This window comes from Temnothorax americanus, unplaced genomic scaffold (genome assembly GCF_048541705.1).
Source record: "Temnothorax americanus isolate GAGA-0224 unplaced genomic scaffold, ASM4854170v1 Scaffold32, whole genome shotgun sequence".
NCBI classification, from domain to species: domain Eukaryota; kingdom Metazoa; phylum Arthropoda; class Insecta; order Hymenoptera; family Formicidae; genus Temnothorax; species Temnothorax americanus.
This window is the reverse complement of record NW_027509464.1, coordinates 241,081-259,397: the sequence shown is the minus strand read 5'-3', so window position 1 is coordinate 259,397 and position 18,317 is coordinate 241,081. Positions and strand designations below refer to the sequence as shown.

The window sequence follows — 18,317 nt, the reverse complement described above, 5'->3', positions numbered from 1 at the left end:
GTTTAAATCACTCTTCGTCTCTTTTCAAAGCCGGGTTCAGACTTGTATCGTATCACCGTATCGTACCATGATGTTTTCTTATCAAAATACGGATATGTTATAATGATCGATAGGATGGTTATAATTTATAATGATATGCCAAGGCTTTTTGTTTTCAACCTGTAAGATACGGGATACAAATATACGGATTGAAAACAAAGGCCTTGGCGTATCATTATAACCAACATATCCGTATTTTGATACAAAAATATCACGATACGATATACGGTGATACGGTACAAGTCTGGACTTGGCTTTAGGGAGACAGTTAGAAAGAGATGAAGATTGAGTGAGTTTAATCGAAGGTTACAGTTAACTGACGTTGGTGAAACTGGCTCTAAAGCAATTCAGATGCAAAAAACTATTCCGGTATTTATAGTGTTGCGCAGCGCCCAATTTTATGAATAAAAACCGGGATTTGAAATGTATTCAAGATAAATATCCATCTAAAATTTTACATACATATATATATTACATATACGGAAAATAATGTTTTGCTTAGTCAGTGACCAAAGGAGGATGTTAAAAAAGGCCGATTTTCTGACTATCTATGGATGGAACCTAAATTTCGAGTTGCATGGATATCTATGAGCCATATAAGAAGTGGAAATCACAGCCCTCTTTTCCAGGAGACCTGTGGGAAGGGCAGAAAATCCGTCAAAATTGTTGAAAATTGCGTCATTCTTTCTATCTATCTGGAGACAACTAGAATCGGCGACATTTCAAATCCTAACACTAGGAATTGCATCAATGATTTTGAAAGCTGTCACTTGACTACTCGCGCCCATTTTTTATATGTAGTGCAAAACATGCAAAAATCACAATTTTTTATATTCTGGTCCGTCATATTGGGTCCGCCATCTTGAGGCCGCCATTTTGAGTTTCGGGATCTCGATATTGAAACATTATTAGCCATCTCATAAACTATTAGATAAGTATTTAACCGAAAGCTGGTTTGACTGAAAATTCTTCCATGTCGCCGATTTTAATTGTCTCCGGATAGAAGAATGACGCAATTTTCAATAGATTTGACGCCGATTTTCTGCCCTTTCCACGAGGTCTCTTGGAAAAAGGACTGTTATTTCCACTTCTTATACGACTCATAGATATCTATGGAACTCTAATTTGAGGTTCCATCCACAGTCGGAAAATCGGCCTCTTTTGACATCCTTCTTTGAAATGATAAAAACATCGAGGGGCAAGGGAGTATATTAATTGCGGGAAAAATCATATAGGTACTTATTACTTATTATTATATGTATATTTACTTTTATTATAAATACTTTTATTATTAATATCAGTAATATATAACATTATTATATGATTATGTAATATTTATCATTATTCACATTTAACAAAAAATAATTTTCGCAGTAATTACATTTCTGTCTCAAAAATGTTTTGTTTATCAATTTATTGAGTTCAAGAGTGCAAGAACTTCAGGAGACAAAGAAGAAATCTTCTTCGAAGGCAATTTTCTTAGCAACGTAATTGCCTTCGAAGAAGAATTCTCCTTTGTCTCCTGAAGTTCTTGCACTCTTGAACTCACCACAAATTGATAAACAAAACATTTTTGAGACAGAAATGTAATTACTGCGAACGTTATTTTTCGTTATGTGTTAATAATGTAAAATATTACACACATATATAATAATAGTGTTATAATAATATTATATATTACTGATATTTGTTAATAATAAATTTGGCGTATGCTTGCTAACTGGGATATTTCCAGTACAATAAAATATAGTTGAATTATTTTTATATACGCGTCCTAAATAATAAAAAAAATATAATTTATATTGCATAGGAAGATTGATTGTCGCTCGTTATTAGTAACATTCGAGCTGCTAGAGATAAAGCTCCCATCTGCGTTTCTAATTATAATGACCCAATAGTGAATCATTATGTTCGAACATCCCATGCGCTACAATAAAATATATGCGAAGTAACAATATCAATAAATTACAATTTCGACATTCATCAGACTTTATTTATAACTCTAGCAGGAAGTTAGATTTTAAATTTTAATTTTGCCTTTTATAAAAATAAAATACCGTATAATAAAGTAATTTAATTTGACATTGAACTTTTTTGCATGCTTTTTCGAAAAACAACTTGTGACAACTCCTTGTGTTACATTTATTCGCTTACATCTGCGGTCTGTATGCAAGTTTCAGCGTATCATGTGTAAAAATACAGGATCATCGCGGACTTTACGTAATTAAATAAATAACGCAAATCAAATTATTACGCAGAAGTAGATAATGTACGATAATGTGTGATATTTGCGAGGAACACGAGTGTTTCTGGATGTTCAATAGGAAGCTATCCGATTTCCATAAGTTATGTATGTTTATTAAGCAATTATGGTAATTACATAGACCAGGGATCAGGCGAGTGCTTTTTAGAAAGAAACTCGTCATGCTGAATTCGTATAATCGTATAATGTAACACGTGGAATGCAGTTCAAGGGCGCGGCACGTTCACATACGGTATGATTTGCGAAACAATCTTTTTACAGTTTCTCGACTTTTTTTTCTATGACACTACATCGTATTCAACTATAATAATGTATTATCATGTCCGGCTAATGCCTAATCGGGGTTGGGTATTAATGCTATACGTTACGCTCTGACCGTTGGCTTGTCTTTCCACCTCCAACCAAGTTAAATCGCGACTTTTTAACTGAAGTCCCATGGTATCGGCTTGCCCAATCAAACCTTATCCAATTACTGTAAACCTGAGGTATGCCGACCGCGCGCATGTTGGATTACAAAAGTCTCAGATGATATTTAAATAAAGAATATTCATTATAAACTGCAACACTGACAGAATATACAACAATTAATTAAAAATCTACTATACTATTTTTATGCAATTTGGCGATATCCATCAAGTGTGAAATTGGTTCTGACATTTCACACGTGTAGAATACTAAGAGTTGTAGGTGAATTAATATTATATTATAGTTTATGATTCAAATACGTGCGAGGAACGGAATGAAGAGTCATCTTGATTCTTCGAATGTTTGTAAAGAAAAAAAATTGCACGCTAATTGGCATCGCATTAACGTTGCGTGTGTCGTCTGTTAAAAAATGATGTAACTATTTGTAACGTGAAGCTTAAGTTCAGGGTAGCGATCATGTAACTTTTTCCTTAGAGCGGAAACGTGAAAAGTAAAAAGTTTTATGTAACTATCTCTTTTTATTGCTGTTGAATAGAAAGAGATAAACTTTTCACTTTTTACGTTTCCGTCCTAGGGGAAAAGATACGCATGATCCCCAGATCGTGTCGAAGGTAGATATGATAACACCATGAGACGCCCCTTGGTGCTGCGCGTTAGATTGTAAAAACGCACGAACATGCGAAACGCATTTGGAAATATTGTGAGATGTTACAGCAATTTAGTAAAAGTTAAGCGATATCGATTTTCTCTTTTTTTGCAACACTCAATTCTTTTGTAATATATCGCCATATGTATTAATCCACCTTGCCTGAATCAAAAGTGAAAACGCGTCGGGGTCTTAATTATTGACGAAAATTATTCGATGTACGACTTAATTATTGGCAAAAAGGCGTTGAAGGACGTGTACGTTATTCGACCGCGTATTGAGATCAAATCGACATTAAGTATAAGAATAAAAGTGTACTTACTGCTTTTGCGGCCTTCTCGAACTTTATACGTGAGATCGGTGAATGCCAAGTCGACCGGCGGCCTCTTCGGCAGATGCGTGATCGTTTTCGGCTGCGCCGGCACGATCTGCAGTCGCACCGCCGAACTTTTTCTAGTTTGCAACAAAATTCCATTGCAGTCCTCCGCCGTCGAGCAATTTCCCTCATGCTTCATCTTTCAGCGAGATTGTTCTTTGTACTTTCGTCCCGATCCGCGCGCGTATTCGCAACGTTTAGAGATCGATGAATCACCTTCGCGCGGGTAACACGCGAAAATATTCCGTAATCGGCGATTTATTTTTCACAACCTGCAATATCGTGCGCCCATATGATGCAATGCACTCTGCAAACCGACCATGTTAGGGATAGCGTTTTGTTTCGAGGGGAAAGAGAATATTATATCCGTGTTACATCCGGAGCGACAACTTATTTCGAATTTACTTAAGTTTGCCAATCTTTTCCGTAAGAAATATTGCGCTTCTTTCAACTCAACCAAGGCGTCAAAGTTTTAAATCCTGCTTTACGATGATTTACCCCATTCACGAAAGATTGCAAAAAACCATGTTTGTGGTAGAAAGAAATTATAAGTGTACAAAGACACACGATAATCGAAAAACTGTTATTTGTATATATTTGTATAAATTATTTCATTATTTTTCAAACAGAAGTATGACTGTAACATTAGCATTGGCCGTTTCACCGCAGTACAACCATACGAGACATAAAATTAATGCGATTGCGGCTACTAACTATGCAATTTACGTTACTTTAACGAATTATTAAAGATTTATTCCATCAAACTACTTAAACTAACTAGAGTACTTATTAAAAAACGCAATTTAACTGTAATTTCAATATAATGATAACATGGAACATCGATTGCACGCAGAAAGATTATATGCCATAAAAAATCTATATAAAACAAAATGAGGAATAAACAAGATCTAAAATTGACCTTGTTGTAAATTAGTGTTTTATAAAACAGCGCGAGCAATTTTTAATCGCCATCGCATATCAATCGCTAATTTTTTTTATGATGTTGATTACGATTTACCCGCATGCTTCACACACAAAGCTAAAAATTTTTCTTTAACTTTATTCCTTCCAAATATTTACTTATGCAGTAAGAAACACTTGAGCCCCGTCGTATCGCGTTGTGACAACACCGCGAAACAGGAAAGACCATTCGGTTCTCGCGGGAACTACACGCAAATCAACCTTCGTGGAAACGTTTAGAAAATTAATCTATATCTTTCTTATGAAGTAATACTATAGTACTACTCCAGCAAATCATTTCAAGAAAACTCCATTTCTTGACGACAAAAATCACAGGATGGAGAATGTCTCTTTATGAGATACTCTTCCATGGAAAAGAGAAAAGAAGAGAATAATTTTGATGCACTGATTCTCTTACACTGTCCGACTTGGCGGTGTGCCGTTGAGAAATCTTCGTCGTTGGAGAAATCTCTCCGCGGACGCCGAAGCCTAGCCCTGAGATATAACGAGGCGCATCTCCGGAGTTTGACCCAAAACGATCGCGAGTAGTACAAATGTGTGGACAATCAAGAATGGTAAGACACGACGACGCGACGCACTCGATCCGCACGGCTGCACGTGTCGCGGTGCACTCCCGAGCGTGCGCGACTCACCGCGGCTTTTAGAATCCCACCGGATGCGCTCCGATAACAAAGCCCGCGGCAGGAAGAATCCGGTGGGGTAACAGAGTGAGAGGAGCGGCGCGCTTCGTGCCTTCGCACCTTGTCCCTCGCGATGCACTTGCCGCTTGCCGCCACGACGACGACTCGAGACCAACTGAGCTAAAAAGCTACGAGTCTACTCCTACTGCAAGTCCGTCGCCGTTGACCGCCACCGTGACGCGTCCCTTTTGTCTCGCTCCCCTGGCCTTCCTTCCCTTTTTCCATTCCGTGCCGATCAAGGAAGAAGGCATTCACAGTGTTGCACATGGGAACAAACGCGCTATATCGACGGATCAAAGTCTGCGCAGAAGGCGATGACTAACGTAATGTTGGTAATATCCGCGCCGCGGGAGGTCAGCCATCCTCTTTGATCTTATCACAATCTTTTCGTAATTTGTTATCGCGGTGGAAAATTAGAAAGCTATATATAGGCGGATGTGACTTCCGTCGAAAATCCAACGATCTCTCACCGCGTTTTAACGAATCGTGCTCGGATAAGGAACACCGTCCATGCTGTATCCCAGTGAATATAATGTCCCAAATCGTGACATTGTCTTTTAGACGTCTTTTAGATGTTATATCATCATAAGACGCCTTGAAGACGCCTTATGTCCTAATTTGGGACATACGTGTTGTCTAAGATGTAGCGAATTTAAAATAAAATTAAATATAACAGTTATTTTTTAATCATGCACTTGCCGTCAGTTTTAGGACTGGATTATACAATATATTGCGTTCTTAATGAGCAGGGCGTAAATGGATCGCGTCTTGAATTGCCACCGTGGAAACTCGCGTATAAATGGTTTCAGAGACAAAGATGTTTATCCATCGCAATGGTTCGCAGAAGAAGAAACAGACTCTCTAAATCTCATAGAATTGTTTCGTCACTAGTATATGGTGAATGACGATGCACTAAAGATCGACTGATTTATGATTCAAACAGAGTGAAATTTCCCACTCAAAATTGGGACATAATTCACTCCTATTATAGGGACATTGATCTACTGCACTCGAAAAGAGTGCCCTTTCACTCAAATGAAGTGCAATTTTATTGCAACTTATAGAACGCAATTTTACTCTTTCTCAAAAAGTGGCGAATCACTCGAAGGGCACGGGCTCAATTTTCACTTTCCATTACACTTGCGTTTCACTCTTCAACTTTTAGACAGGAGGAAACAGAAAACGAGACTTCTAACTTTATCCCTATTTCGAATTAGAAGACATAAATAGACTGCGAAGAGTGCACTAAAATGGAGTACAAGACGTAAATACATTAGTTAAGGATATCTCAGTTGGTTGTAGCGCGTCATGAAAGAGCTTAGTTGTCCCAAACTCAAAGTTTTCGACGTTTAGAATCAGGATTTGTATGTTACGCGCTCAGCAATAATGCGAATACCTAGCGATGACCCTTCTCGATTTCATTTGCAGTCAATCATCTGAAATATACCGATTGATAATGCATTACGCAAGCCATTGCTGCTGAAACAGCACTATCCACGTGTACCTGTATCGATGTTTCATAAGCGAGCTTATCGTCGAAAGCGGTTAATTAACATCCTTCGAGGCTATGCACGCGTATACTTATGTATACAACATTACGGACTAGACGTGCGCGCTACAACATTAGTTATAAATGCGCGATCGGAAAATTTTTTATTTTTCTTTTTTTAATTTCAATGAAGTGTGCCTCCTAAAGGCATTCTTTACTTTAGGCTTCCACTGGATTATTAACGAGCTGAGGCATCCAAGGTAACGTATCATATAATTGCGACAGTAACAGAGTTAAATCTCATTGAAGCCCCATATAACTATTCGTAATTTTGACGAGACGACATTCTGGAAAAAAATTTCCTAACAGCTACGTATGGAATTAGTTTGCACGTCATATATACTCATTCATAATGCAGAAGAGATGTAGAGCGGCCATTGTAGCGCCGTTAAAGGCTCGAGCCATTAATCGATTGACGTAAGTGCGTAATGATTTAATAGGAATCTATAAAGACCACTACGGATTAATTACGATTATCACGATTCTTTGTTCTCCAATACCTTTAAATCATTATTACGGTAGTTGTTGAAAAACTCTTGCTACTTCAGTGCGCAATAATGACATAATGTGTTAATAATAATCATAAAGGACAATTTTTCTTTACAAAAATCTCTTTATAATCACTTCTCTGCATCTTCTATCAGGTTAAAATAAGATACCAGCCATACAATTCGACGTAGACTCGTTTGACGTCAATTGAAACCTGTGTGTACTTCGCATGAATATACAATCACCGGAAGACTGAACGGTCAAGCATTGAGACGCGTTCGCAAATCGAACGCGGTTCGACAGCAAAATTCTGCTTTATACGTCACGCGAATAAGCGTTTCCACTCATTAAATTAAATGCAACTTGTACATTTTTTGCGCGTTTGATCGGCTATAATTTGCCTGAGGTCATATTACTACAGACCGAAATTTCGGCATATTTGTGGCTGTATTTCGCTACATTTTGTTACTGCGCTCGTGCAGAATCATGCAAAATGAAAACTAACAATGAAGAGAATGTATCGCCGAAACCGGAAAATATGCAAATATTATACTTCAGACATTGAGAGAACAAAAATTTGAATTTATATTAAATACAGACCGTAAAAACAATGTTGCTTTTTTTAAATATCCTCATAATATCCAAAAATATATCCTACGTTTAAAAAACAAATAAGGAAAATAAACGGATAAACAAATCAGCAAAACATATAATAAAGCATAACAGTTTTTTCCTAAATGATAAAAAAGAAACAAAGAAAAAATAATATCGAAAAATGAAGAAGAAATAATAATTTCCTCTTAAATCACTACGATGATTACACGATTGCACTCGCACTTGATCATTTTAAAGGTTTATCAAATTGGCCGACAAAACGCGAAGCTAAAATCTGATCGCGAGCGTAAAATGCGCATACATTTACATCATTTCAGAAGTGGTGCCTTGCCGAAAGACGCCGTCAGGCAATTCGGTGACGCATGTCAAACTGTCGTGCATTCTTTCCGTTTAACGTCATTGTATATGCGCGTGTGCGATACAAAGTGATTTGAATGCGTAAGATGCAGCCATACCTATATCGCGGCACGGGGGCTACTTTTTTTTATTCTCAAATATTCTTATACCCGAAATATTCACAAATTGGAACGAGTAAAAAGCTTCCAATAAAATATTATATCGCCAATCGCATACAATTCCATCGTACTTTTATTGGTCTCTCGCGTTTACGTAACTATAATAACAGCTCATCACGCAATGAGAATTATGAGATAATCTCTTCCTCGTTTCCTCAAGTATTATATATACAGTCACACGAAGTGCAATCATTTTTTTATTTTGGTTCGCGCGAAAATAAGATTTTTATTTCGAAGGAAAAGAATCATGAAACTATGGACGACAAGTTTTGATCTTTAATTCGATAAATTTAAAAGTGTGTCATAATAGCGGAAATGCTGAGCACGCTGCCACGCTGTCGTGAACGTGACTCTTTTGCCGATGATTTTTTTGTGCTGGAAACCTTAGAATAGAATTATACGCGGAAAAGCACGAAGGATTACAAAATCCGTGAAGAAAATTAAATAATTGGAATTAGAAACGTAGACAAAGTGTAATTTCCTTCGCGTTTCCTGAAAAGCGGCAGTACAGAACTGTAGGTTGTGCATAACAGTTTCAGAAAGAGCTATTTTGTCGTATAAATGCTCCGATAAAGCTGATAAGTGCCATTAATTGCAGTGTAATTTTACCGCAATTATATGTCATTAAATGCGAATATGATTAATGTCATATATGCTGAGAAATTTATTTAGCAGAATTATTTAATTCTAATAAATATGGATTAAATAATTATTTTGAATAATTTAGAATAGTTTAGAGGCTGTCTTCTCTTTTTTCCGCGAGTTTGTGGAGTAAAATCTCATTCTAAATAAATCTTGCGGCAAAATATTTTCTAAGACACGGAAAGAATCAAAACATTTAGCCTTAGCTATAGCGTGCGTGCAGCAGCCATTAAAAATGTTTCGCTCAAAGCATGCGTTTCCATTATTACAAGATGCGGTCTGTGCAATTACATCATAATATATAACTTAATTACACGATTAGAAAAAACAGCCTTGAATAAAATATTCTAAAACGAAAACAAAAGCGATAAAAATGATGTAGAAGCGAGATATCAGACGTTATCACGTTGCAATATGGAAATTATTAATAATTATATATAATGAAAAATTTATAAATTCATGCAAACGAAATAAATAATTTATTATAAGCGCAATTTATCGACAAACAAAAAGAAGTTTATATTAACTCGTTGACTACTCCGGATGTTTGCAATTGCTAACACTCCACTTTCTCAACTGATTTATCAAATGTAGCAGAAGAATTTCGTACTTTTATAAGGATCGCGACACATGGATCGCAAATCTTGATGATGAAATAAGACAAACATCTTAGCGAACGAATGTGCGGTTCGAGTAAATACGAGCGAGTCTCTTTAAAGATTATATATTTTCAGAAAAATAAATTTCCGTCACGGTGGATTATCGATCGATAGAATCGTTTTGCGAGTGATTCACGCGCACGCTGCCGCGGCCAAAGCGAATGTCACTCGTAGAGTAAAAAAGAGAAGCGCAAAGTCCGCTCGAACGAAACACCAATGGGCGGGATAACAGTGTAACAGCCGCAAGAAAATGGTAGAGATTTTGCTGGCGCAGTTACTCGACCGTGGAATCATCGCGCTCTTTGTTCCCCCGTATCGCGACATTGGCGGGTTAATTAAAACGATAATAGCGTCGCCCATATACGGCGTATCTAAACGTTAACGGGACGGATTTCACTTATTATTTCGGCGAATAAGTGCAGATAAATCGCTCTCTCGTGACGTAAGAAGATAATCACGAAACTGTTAAAAGAGAAAGAAAACAAAATGGAGCGCTCGTGGCACGTTTAATTCGGTCTTCAACCGACTTTTACCTAACAGTATATTTTGATAGATCATGGCATACTTTCTTTGTAAACTTTTTGAATTTTTGCAATATCTTCAAAATTGAAGAAAATATAGTACACGAAAATGTGCGTGACGTCATAATGTTGTTGCGAAATCTTTTGAAGTTGCCGTCATCAAAGAAACTTTAAAGACTAGAAAGCTATAACTTTCTCAGATTTGGGTTTTTTTTTTTAATTCAAAAAGTACTAAAAATCGGCTTAGATTCTCTACATTAATTATGGATACCGCTTAATAAAAAAATTTTACTTGAGAACCCAATTGGCGATAATTTTAATTTACATTTTTCACAACTGTTTTCGTAAACCGCCTACTAAAGTAAAGATCGCGGCGCGCGTGTAAGTATTGAAGATAGAAAGTGGACTTTAGTCGGGTCAGATAAAACGCGTGGAAAAATGAGAAATCGCGATAACAATTTGAGACAAAGTATCGTAAGATGAACGCGAGATTCTTCACACGTGTCAAGCACGCGTTCCCATTGTCTAGGTCATTGCAATTATGTAAATCAACGCTGGCAAATCGCATGTTGTGCTGCGCATAAATATATGTCAAAAAAATCATCCTTAATGATTCGCCAGAGCCGAGCTACATCTCGTTAAGAAAACTGTCTGTGTGTGCTCACATTGATCTGAGTATAAACCGGTTTGCATGATGCGATGGCGAAAAAAAAAAGGAAAATTCTTGTCGTTTTTTTCTCCTCAGAAGAAGGATTGCGAATGCCAATCGAAAATGGTTCTTCGGCGCTGATGTTCTATAGAGTCAACTGGTTCTGACGTGCGAGAATGCTGTCTCAAGAATGCCTAAATGAATACGGCAGACAGAAACTTATTATTTTACCGAAATATAAAGCGAGTCATGTAAAAGGTTACATCGCTTCGTAATTACGTTATTATTTTATCGTCGATTCACTGAAAATATAAAAGGAAACCGATGCGTAGATCCGGAACCAACGTAGATTTTATTTTAATTCATCGCGACGAGAATAATATATTATTTTGAGGGGGGGATTGTATTTAATCTTATACATCACGATATAAATATTCGCATTATTTGCCTTGCTCTTGCGTAGAAACCTTGATGATATCTCTTAGTATTCGTTCGAAGATCAATGCGCTACAATTGATAATAAGAAGAAACAAAGTATCAAGTAGGTGCGAAGTCCTCTACCGTGCAGCATTAGCGACACTTCATCGTTCCCTAAGCGTCAATGATACAGACGCTGAAGTTTTCAAGATTAGAACGTAACATACTGTCAGTTAATTTTTCTCACGGCCGCGATAAGCATAGCAATTTAAATTTCGTAACACATTCCTAACACGTTTAAGTGTAGGGCCTGGCATCAAAGATCGAAATCAAGAAAATTTGCGAAGAAATCGGATTTTTTCTAATACTCATCAAGACACTTTACATCGTCAAAACATAACTTTTTTTTACCGTCAACGCTTGTCTACGGAAATGACATTGTAGCTTTTTATCACGTTCTAAATCACCGCGTAATTTAGAACGTATATAATTTATCGCAGAACGCGCGCGCAAAGTAGAATGAAATTACTCTAATACAGCAAAAAGAACGTATCAAGACTCGTTATCTAATAATTATTATTCGATAGCGGACATATGAAACGATTCCTTGCAGCCTGAGACTTCAGGTTGAAGGCCTAAGTAGATTGCCGAAGACGACAAAGTTCAAATTCCGAATATCTTGAGTCTGTTCACGTCTATATCATCAGACGGATATCGATTGTATCGCATGAAAATCGTAACTCTTTAGCCAAGATTAAGGGGTATCATAAAAATTTTGTATACAATGCTAAGTGTATCAGTGAGGTTTGAACTGCTTTCAATTTGAGGTAGAACAAGATATTACCGGTATATATCATATATATATATATATATATATATATATATATGTATATCAGATCAATTAATTGATTAATTAATGTAACGGTGTTTCACTATTTTCAACTGATTTAACAAATGTGCGTTATTTCGATGTGTTAAATTATAATAATTTTGTTATATTTAATTGATACATACGCCAAAAGCGTATAACTTCTTAAATTGTTATTTAAATTTTCTTTTCTTAATTCTGCTATCAGTTGCGATGATTAAAAATTGGTAATTCCAAAGTACTTGAACAACAAAGTCCACTGGATATTTTTCTTTTTAGAAATATCTTAGGCATTACGTAATTACGCGATTAGAATACCAAAACGTCATCATAAATGCGAAAATATAGTTTAGTTAAAAGGAAATGAAAACATTATTAAGCATATGGACGAGCGAGGGTATTCTGATAACACTGAATTAACGCTGCCAAACACGATAATAACAAAACAATATTGCATCAGCGTTGTTTTAATAGCGTTATAAGTGAGTGCATTGCATTGTCCTCATAAGCTGCAAAATTTTGAAGATTCTTTTCGTAAATGCGCCGTTTCCTGAATTCCCTTATTATATACTACACATTATTAGCCGTAATTTATTGTAATTTAAATCGCGTCGCTGATATGAAGCTTGAGGGATTTTTTTTATTTCTTATTTAACTTACGAACTATGTTCAGAAGTTATACGTTCGGAAAGTATATAAGTAGCAAAATATAAGAGAAAAATATGCAATTTCAAAAACTCACCCATTAATCCCATTACTGAGCAGACCGTTCTGCATGCTATTCTTTCCGCCTTCCACCATGGTCGAAGTTACGTTGCTCCACACACGCTCGACTTACAATACATACGACACAGAACTGAAATTAAAAAAAGAAAATATTAATGCAAGAGAACATGTGGAAGGCCGCTATATGTATCGACACATTACAGCGGACATTCGCTGGAAGTAAGAATGTCTATGGTAATTGCAACCGTGTAAAAAATTACTTATTCACTGCTGAACACTTGTAAGAAAATACTAACGTTGTACCTACTGGAAAAACAGATCTCGCAAGAATGAGTGTAATTCTAGATAATAAGAATAATTATATACATGAGCACAGAAGTCATGCAAATATGCCAAAAAGTAATCAATGCATTTTTCGTTATATAATAGGTACTTTATAATCACTGTTAAATAATTTACTTTTTCAACTTTGATAGTCAATAGTTATTTTAGAAAATAAACGGTAAAATATCTCATGCATGCTATATTTAAAATTGGAAGGATTATTGGAAGGATTTAGAATGTTTATATATATATATGGAACCTAAGAGATTCAATAAATAATTATTTATAATAGTTATCATTTTGAGTCATTAATTTACAGACGGTTTACATTGTAAATGGCACGCGCGGGTCTGATTTATCAGAATGCATACAAATTAATCGATGCCCGTTAATTGATTTGTAACCCGATGTTCCTCTTTCGATCGCTCACCGTTTTCTAATTATAGGAGTTACTTCATCAAGGTTGATGCAACTGACAGACGAAGTTCATGTTCAACACCGCAGACTTGCAAACACTGCACCTTACAATATATATTGCGCGCACGTTGTTACCCAGCGACATTCACGAACGACTGTGATCGCGTGTAAAATTCAAACTTCATTTACGGATGATTACGGTGGAGTTCACGGGTACGATATTATGTATGAAGAAACGCAGAGCGATTCGTTATCCTCAACGTTATGCGCCACGTAGCGGTAAACACACGCGGGTTTCATAATATCCTTCTTTCGCCACCCTTTTCGTCGTGCTCGTTCCCGCAAACAACCGAAATAACTGGTGTTTCGCTGAAATTCAAGCGTTGTTCCGTAATATTTCAGATTCTCGAATTTTTCGCGGAATTTTCGTTGGCACCGTGAACAAAGGATACTTCCTGTTTAGCATGTTTACATTATTCATTAACGAATCAATATTCGCGCTCGCGTTATCTTCGCTCGGAAAACCAGAAAAGAGATAAAAATTTTAATCGCTTTACATTACCGGTTCTATGCCGATTGCCTCTTTTTTTTCTTCTCAACGGTACCTACGCAGATTCCACGACACGAGCGAGGGATTTTTGAAGTTATAAATCCTTCGTACTCTTTCTCTCTCCCTCGCCCCTCATCAAAATTCCTCTGCTCGTGGCGCGAGTATGCCGAAAACGCGGAATTTTATTGGGAAACTGTATATATAGAACACACCTCAAAGAACGAGCGATATACGTGCAGGCAACATGCAACGCACGTGGTTTCATCGTAAATTAGGGAAAATATTTCGAGTTTCGAGCCGGCTGTTTCTCTTGGCGCGGTACACGTGCAACGCACTCCCAGCGAATGACGATAATCGCTACATAGATACCGTTGCACCTGGCATAAATATATATAATGGCCAAAACACGCCGGCGATGCATCTCGCGCAACTTTATTTCACACGCTCGTCAGAGTACAATACATTGCTCTTAACTAGACTTTTATCTAGTTTCTAAACCTCTACACATTCTCTACAACGCCATGTGACTTAGAAGTTACATATCCATGTATATCAATATTCAAATCTCAATAATTCATTCAGTGTCTTTCATTTACGCCGGTTATGTAATTTCTTTCAAAAAAAATCCAATTACAGGGGTTCAATGAGTCAATTACGTGAAATATCGAACAATTGGTATAACTTTGAATTGAAGTGCCTCGAATAAATATTAGAAACGTATCTAAATACGATTTTTGTGTGCTACCTAAATATTATTATATAAATCGACCCCAAGCTATCGATTGAGCCTACTTAGAACTCGATTCGTTCACCGTTATTGAGATCTCAAAATCTCGGGCATTCGCAACTCGTCGCGTCGCGTAAAGATACATACGATGCGATCTCGCGTCGCGTATACTTGGCTCTTGATTTGTATAATTATACACGCATAATAATAATCAAATTTACCAAATGCAAGTTTAAGATACACATTCCAGACAGCACCATGTCCAAAATTGGGACATAAGACGTGTTAAAGAGGTCATTAAGACGTCTTTTAGACATGCATCATATCCATAAGACGTCTTTAAAACGTCTTATGTCCCGATTTTAGACATGCGTGCTGTCTGATGGAATGTTACACTTGTATATATATTTCTGCATATACAGGGTGTTTTCTAAGTAAGTATAAAAAATTGAAGGCGATTTTCCGTGGCTTATTTTAGGAAGGAAAGGTCCTATAAACATATACGCCCTAAACTACTTCAAAATACAGAGTGTCAAAGATGCACGCACGCGCTTCTATAATAGATCTAAAAATGTTTTGTCGGTACTGGAAAATGGTTCTTAATACCACATGTACGCATACCAAAATAAAATATTTTTAAACGTTTTCTAGATTTTCGAAGTTTTCATTTTTTTTTTTTTTTTCCACACCTTTGACACCCTGCATTTTGAAAACGAAGCAATTTAGGGCATATGTTTATAGAACCTTTTCTTCTTAAAATAAGCCACGCCTTCAATATTTATCGCCTTCAATTTTTTGTACTTAGGTACTTAGGAAATTGATATAAAATCATCTTGGCATATTTCATATCAATTTCTTTTTGTATATATATATATTTCAGCTAGAACAATACAATACTGCAAATGTGCTTCGCGAGTAATGTAAACTTTACCTCAATTTTGTATCAAATAATCGTCAATAATGTACCTATTTTCTTAGTCCCAAGGCGATTGATCAATGATCAATGCAGTTATCAATCGAGTTACTAGCGAAGTGTATAAATATCTTGGTCGCACATGGTCGAAATAGTGAAGATTTAACATAGTTACCCAAATGTGCCGCAACTCTGCTGTCTGCAAGTTTCGTGAGCTAGCCGGCGCGACGCGAGCTAATCAGAGCCCTACTGCTGCAGCCCTAGGCGAGGAAACGATGGAAAATGGAATCGGATCCAAATGACGGAGCTATCTCTGCAGCGCGGCGGCAAACGGCACTCTCACGCGCGTGCTATTTCGCGACGCGACATCGCACTAAGCTCGCCGATCGATCGCACGACGGCTACGTCTTCTAATCGGCTCGGACCTCGGCTCGGCGTCCCCGTTCGCAAATCTCGCGCAGCGGATTGGTCGCCGATAAAAGCCTTCGGCGTCGGCAAACTTTGACACTCGCCCGACTCGCCGCTTCTCCCGGCCCCGCCAAGCGCAAGCGGCCGCCGCGTTGTTCGTTCGCCATTCACGCACCGCGGCCTTTAATCGCGCGTGCGTGTATGAGTGGCATATGACTTTTGTATGCGCTCGGTCATGGCGGCCGCGCTTTGACAGCGAGTCAGCTGACTGAGGCTTGACGCTATATGACGCATGTGTGATGCGCGACAGATATTTGTGTATGTACGTTGGACATACGGATTTGTAGATCGTACACACACACACACACACACACACACACACACAATTGAAATCGGACCTTGTTACCAATGTTAGGAAGCAGAATACCTACTATATATCAGATTGATGTTTCTTTGGATTTGGAGTAAAGTTATATCAGGAATAAAAAATTATATCGTTCAACTTAATATAAAACTTGTTTTTTTCCGATTATCACTAAAGCAACAAAGAAGTTGTCATCATTGATGGCATCTTGCTAATCAGCAACCGAACTTTTTATCAACCATCGGTGTGGTCGCTAACTGCTCGATCGTCATTGAAAAACCGATGCATGATTCTTGCAAATATTAGACATATCGGAAATCAAATACGTAGCAAAAACATATTTTTGTTTGGAGTATTTTTTTTAAATAAATGATTAATATATATCACTTTGAATAAACACCTTGAAAGCTTATAATTATTAATCTGTTCATATAACAAGAAGATTTCTGAGAAACCTGATGTGTCACCATCTTGCGATGGCGGAACGAGGCGCATTGGGTTTGGCTAAATTTAATCGCGAATATCTGAAGAACTACGCATGCATCGAGCAAACTGCGCATGCTACTATTTTAACTATTTTTAGTCCTTTCTAGGAAATCTACGGAAAACATATGAGTAATTTTGGACGTGTCTATATACGGCACGTAGAATAATAGAATGAAGCATGTACGTTGTACGTGGATATATATAAACTGTGTAATTTATTGGTATGCTAAAAGTGGAAAGACAAAACAGAGGATACAATAAGCAAATTCCACTTTTCGCAAACATAAATAGAACACGTGTGTTTTTTTCTTTGTTTGGTACATTGTTTCAAAATTTAAAAATAGACGTGATGAAACGCAAGAACCATGCAGTCGCAGTTCCTTCTTCCTCGTCTTCGTCGACGTGCTTATTGCGACCAGAATATCATCAATATTTAATTTCGGCTCTTTTGATGCGTCACACCAGTTTTCTTCCATCAAGCACGCGACGAATTGTTTCCTCCGGTTCAGCGGAGTCTCCTGGCCTCTCGTTCGGATTCCAGCAACGTCAGAATGTCCCCTTCGCGCACGGGACCTTTGACATTCCTGATAAGCTGCCTGTTCTGCTCGTTCAGGAATTCCACTTTGACCTGCGTGCATTGTCCCTGAGATCCCGTTCTGCCGAGAACCTTCACCACTCTCGCTCTCACTATGGGTTTCTCCATGCTCTCGATACGCGGCTTCTTATATCTCACCGCACAATCGCACACGCAGACCGGCTCTCTCGTGCGTGTCGCAATGCTGCACTGAACGTGCAGCGTGCAGATCGCTACCAACTTGGACCGCGCGAGAACCGCACGCAGATCAAATGTCATCTTGACAATGTTCCAAGAGAGAAAGATAGAGAGAGAGAGAGCGGAACGTGCCAGATGAAGATGCTAAGAAGTTTTTTAGACTTAGTAGAGTGCGCGGACAATGCAGGAAACTATATGTTGATCGCGTAATAATATAATAAATGATTTTTTTTTTATTTCTGAACAAAGATTACATTTATTTAAAATCACTCAAGGATTTTTTTAGTCAAGATTG

The 18,317-nt window shown here is 37.4% G+C and overlaps 2 protein-coding genes across 4 annotated transcripts in view; both read right to left on the bottom strand.

Annotated features, from left to right (window-relative positions):
* The window catches only part of LOC143901173 (ATP-binding cassette sub-family G member 4), a 38,462-nt gene extending 21,899 nt beyond the window's left edge, over positions 1 to 16,563 (bottom strand). The window contains exons 1-3 of one of the 3 annotated variants that reach the window (XM_077413226.1): positions 16,168 to 16,563; positions 13,078 to 13,191; positions 3,697 to 3,827 (exon numbers count right to left, since the gene is read on the bottom strand). In XM_077413226.1, coding sequence (XP_077269352.1) covers positions 3,697 to 3,827; positions 13,078 to 13,136 — 190 coding nt within the window. In that variant the 5' untranslated portion in view covers positions 13,137 to 13,191; positions 16,168 to 16,563. Of the gene's footprint in view, positions 1 to 3,696; positions 4,058 to 5,128; positions 5,523 to 13,077; positions 13,192 to 16,167 lie in introns of those variants that run through there. The other 2 variants (XM_077413225.1, XM_077413224.1) reach the window with 2 other exon arrangements.
* An 883-nt stretch (positions 16,564 to 17,446) lies between these two features.
* On the bottom strand, positions 17,447 to 18,118 carry LOC143901178 (small ribosomal subunit protein eS28-like). The gene has a single exon (XM_077413234.1). It carries the CDS (start codon positions 18,101 to 18,103, stop codon positions 17,756 to 17,758), a length of 348 nt encoding a protein of 115 aa, XP_077269360.1. The 5' UTR covers positions 18,104 to 18,118; the 3' UTR covers positions 17,447 to 17,755.
* Between the last annotated feature and the right edge of the window lie 199 nt (positions 18,119 to 18,317).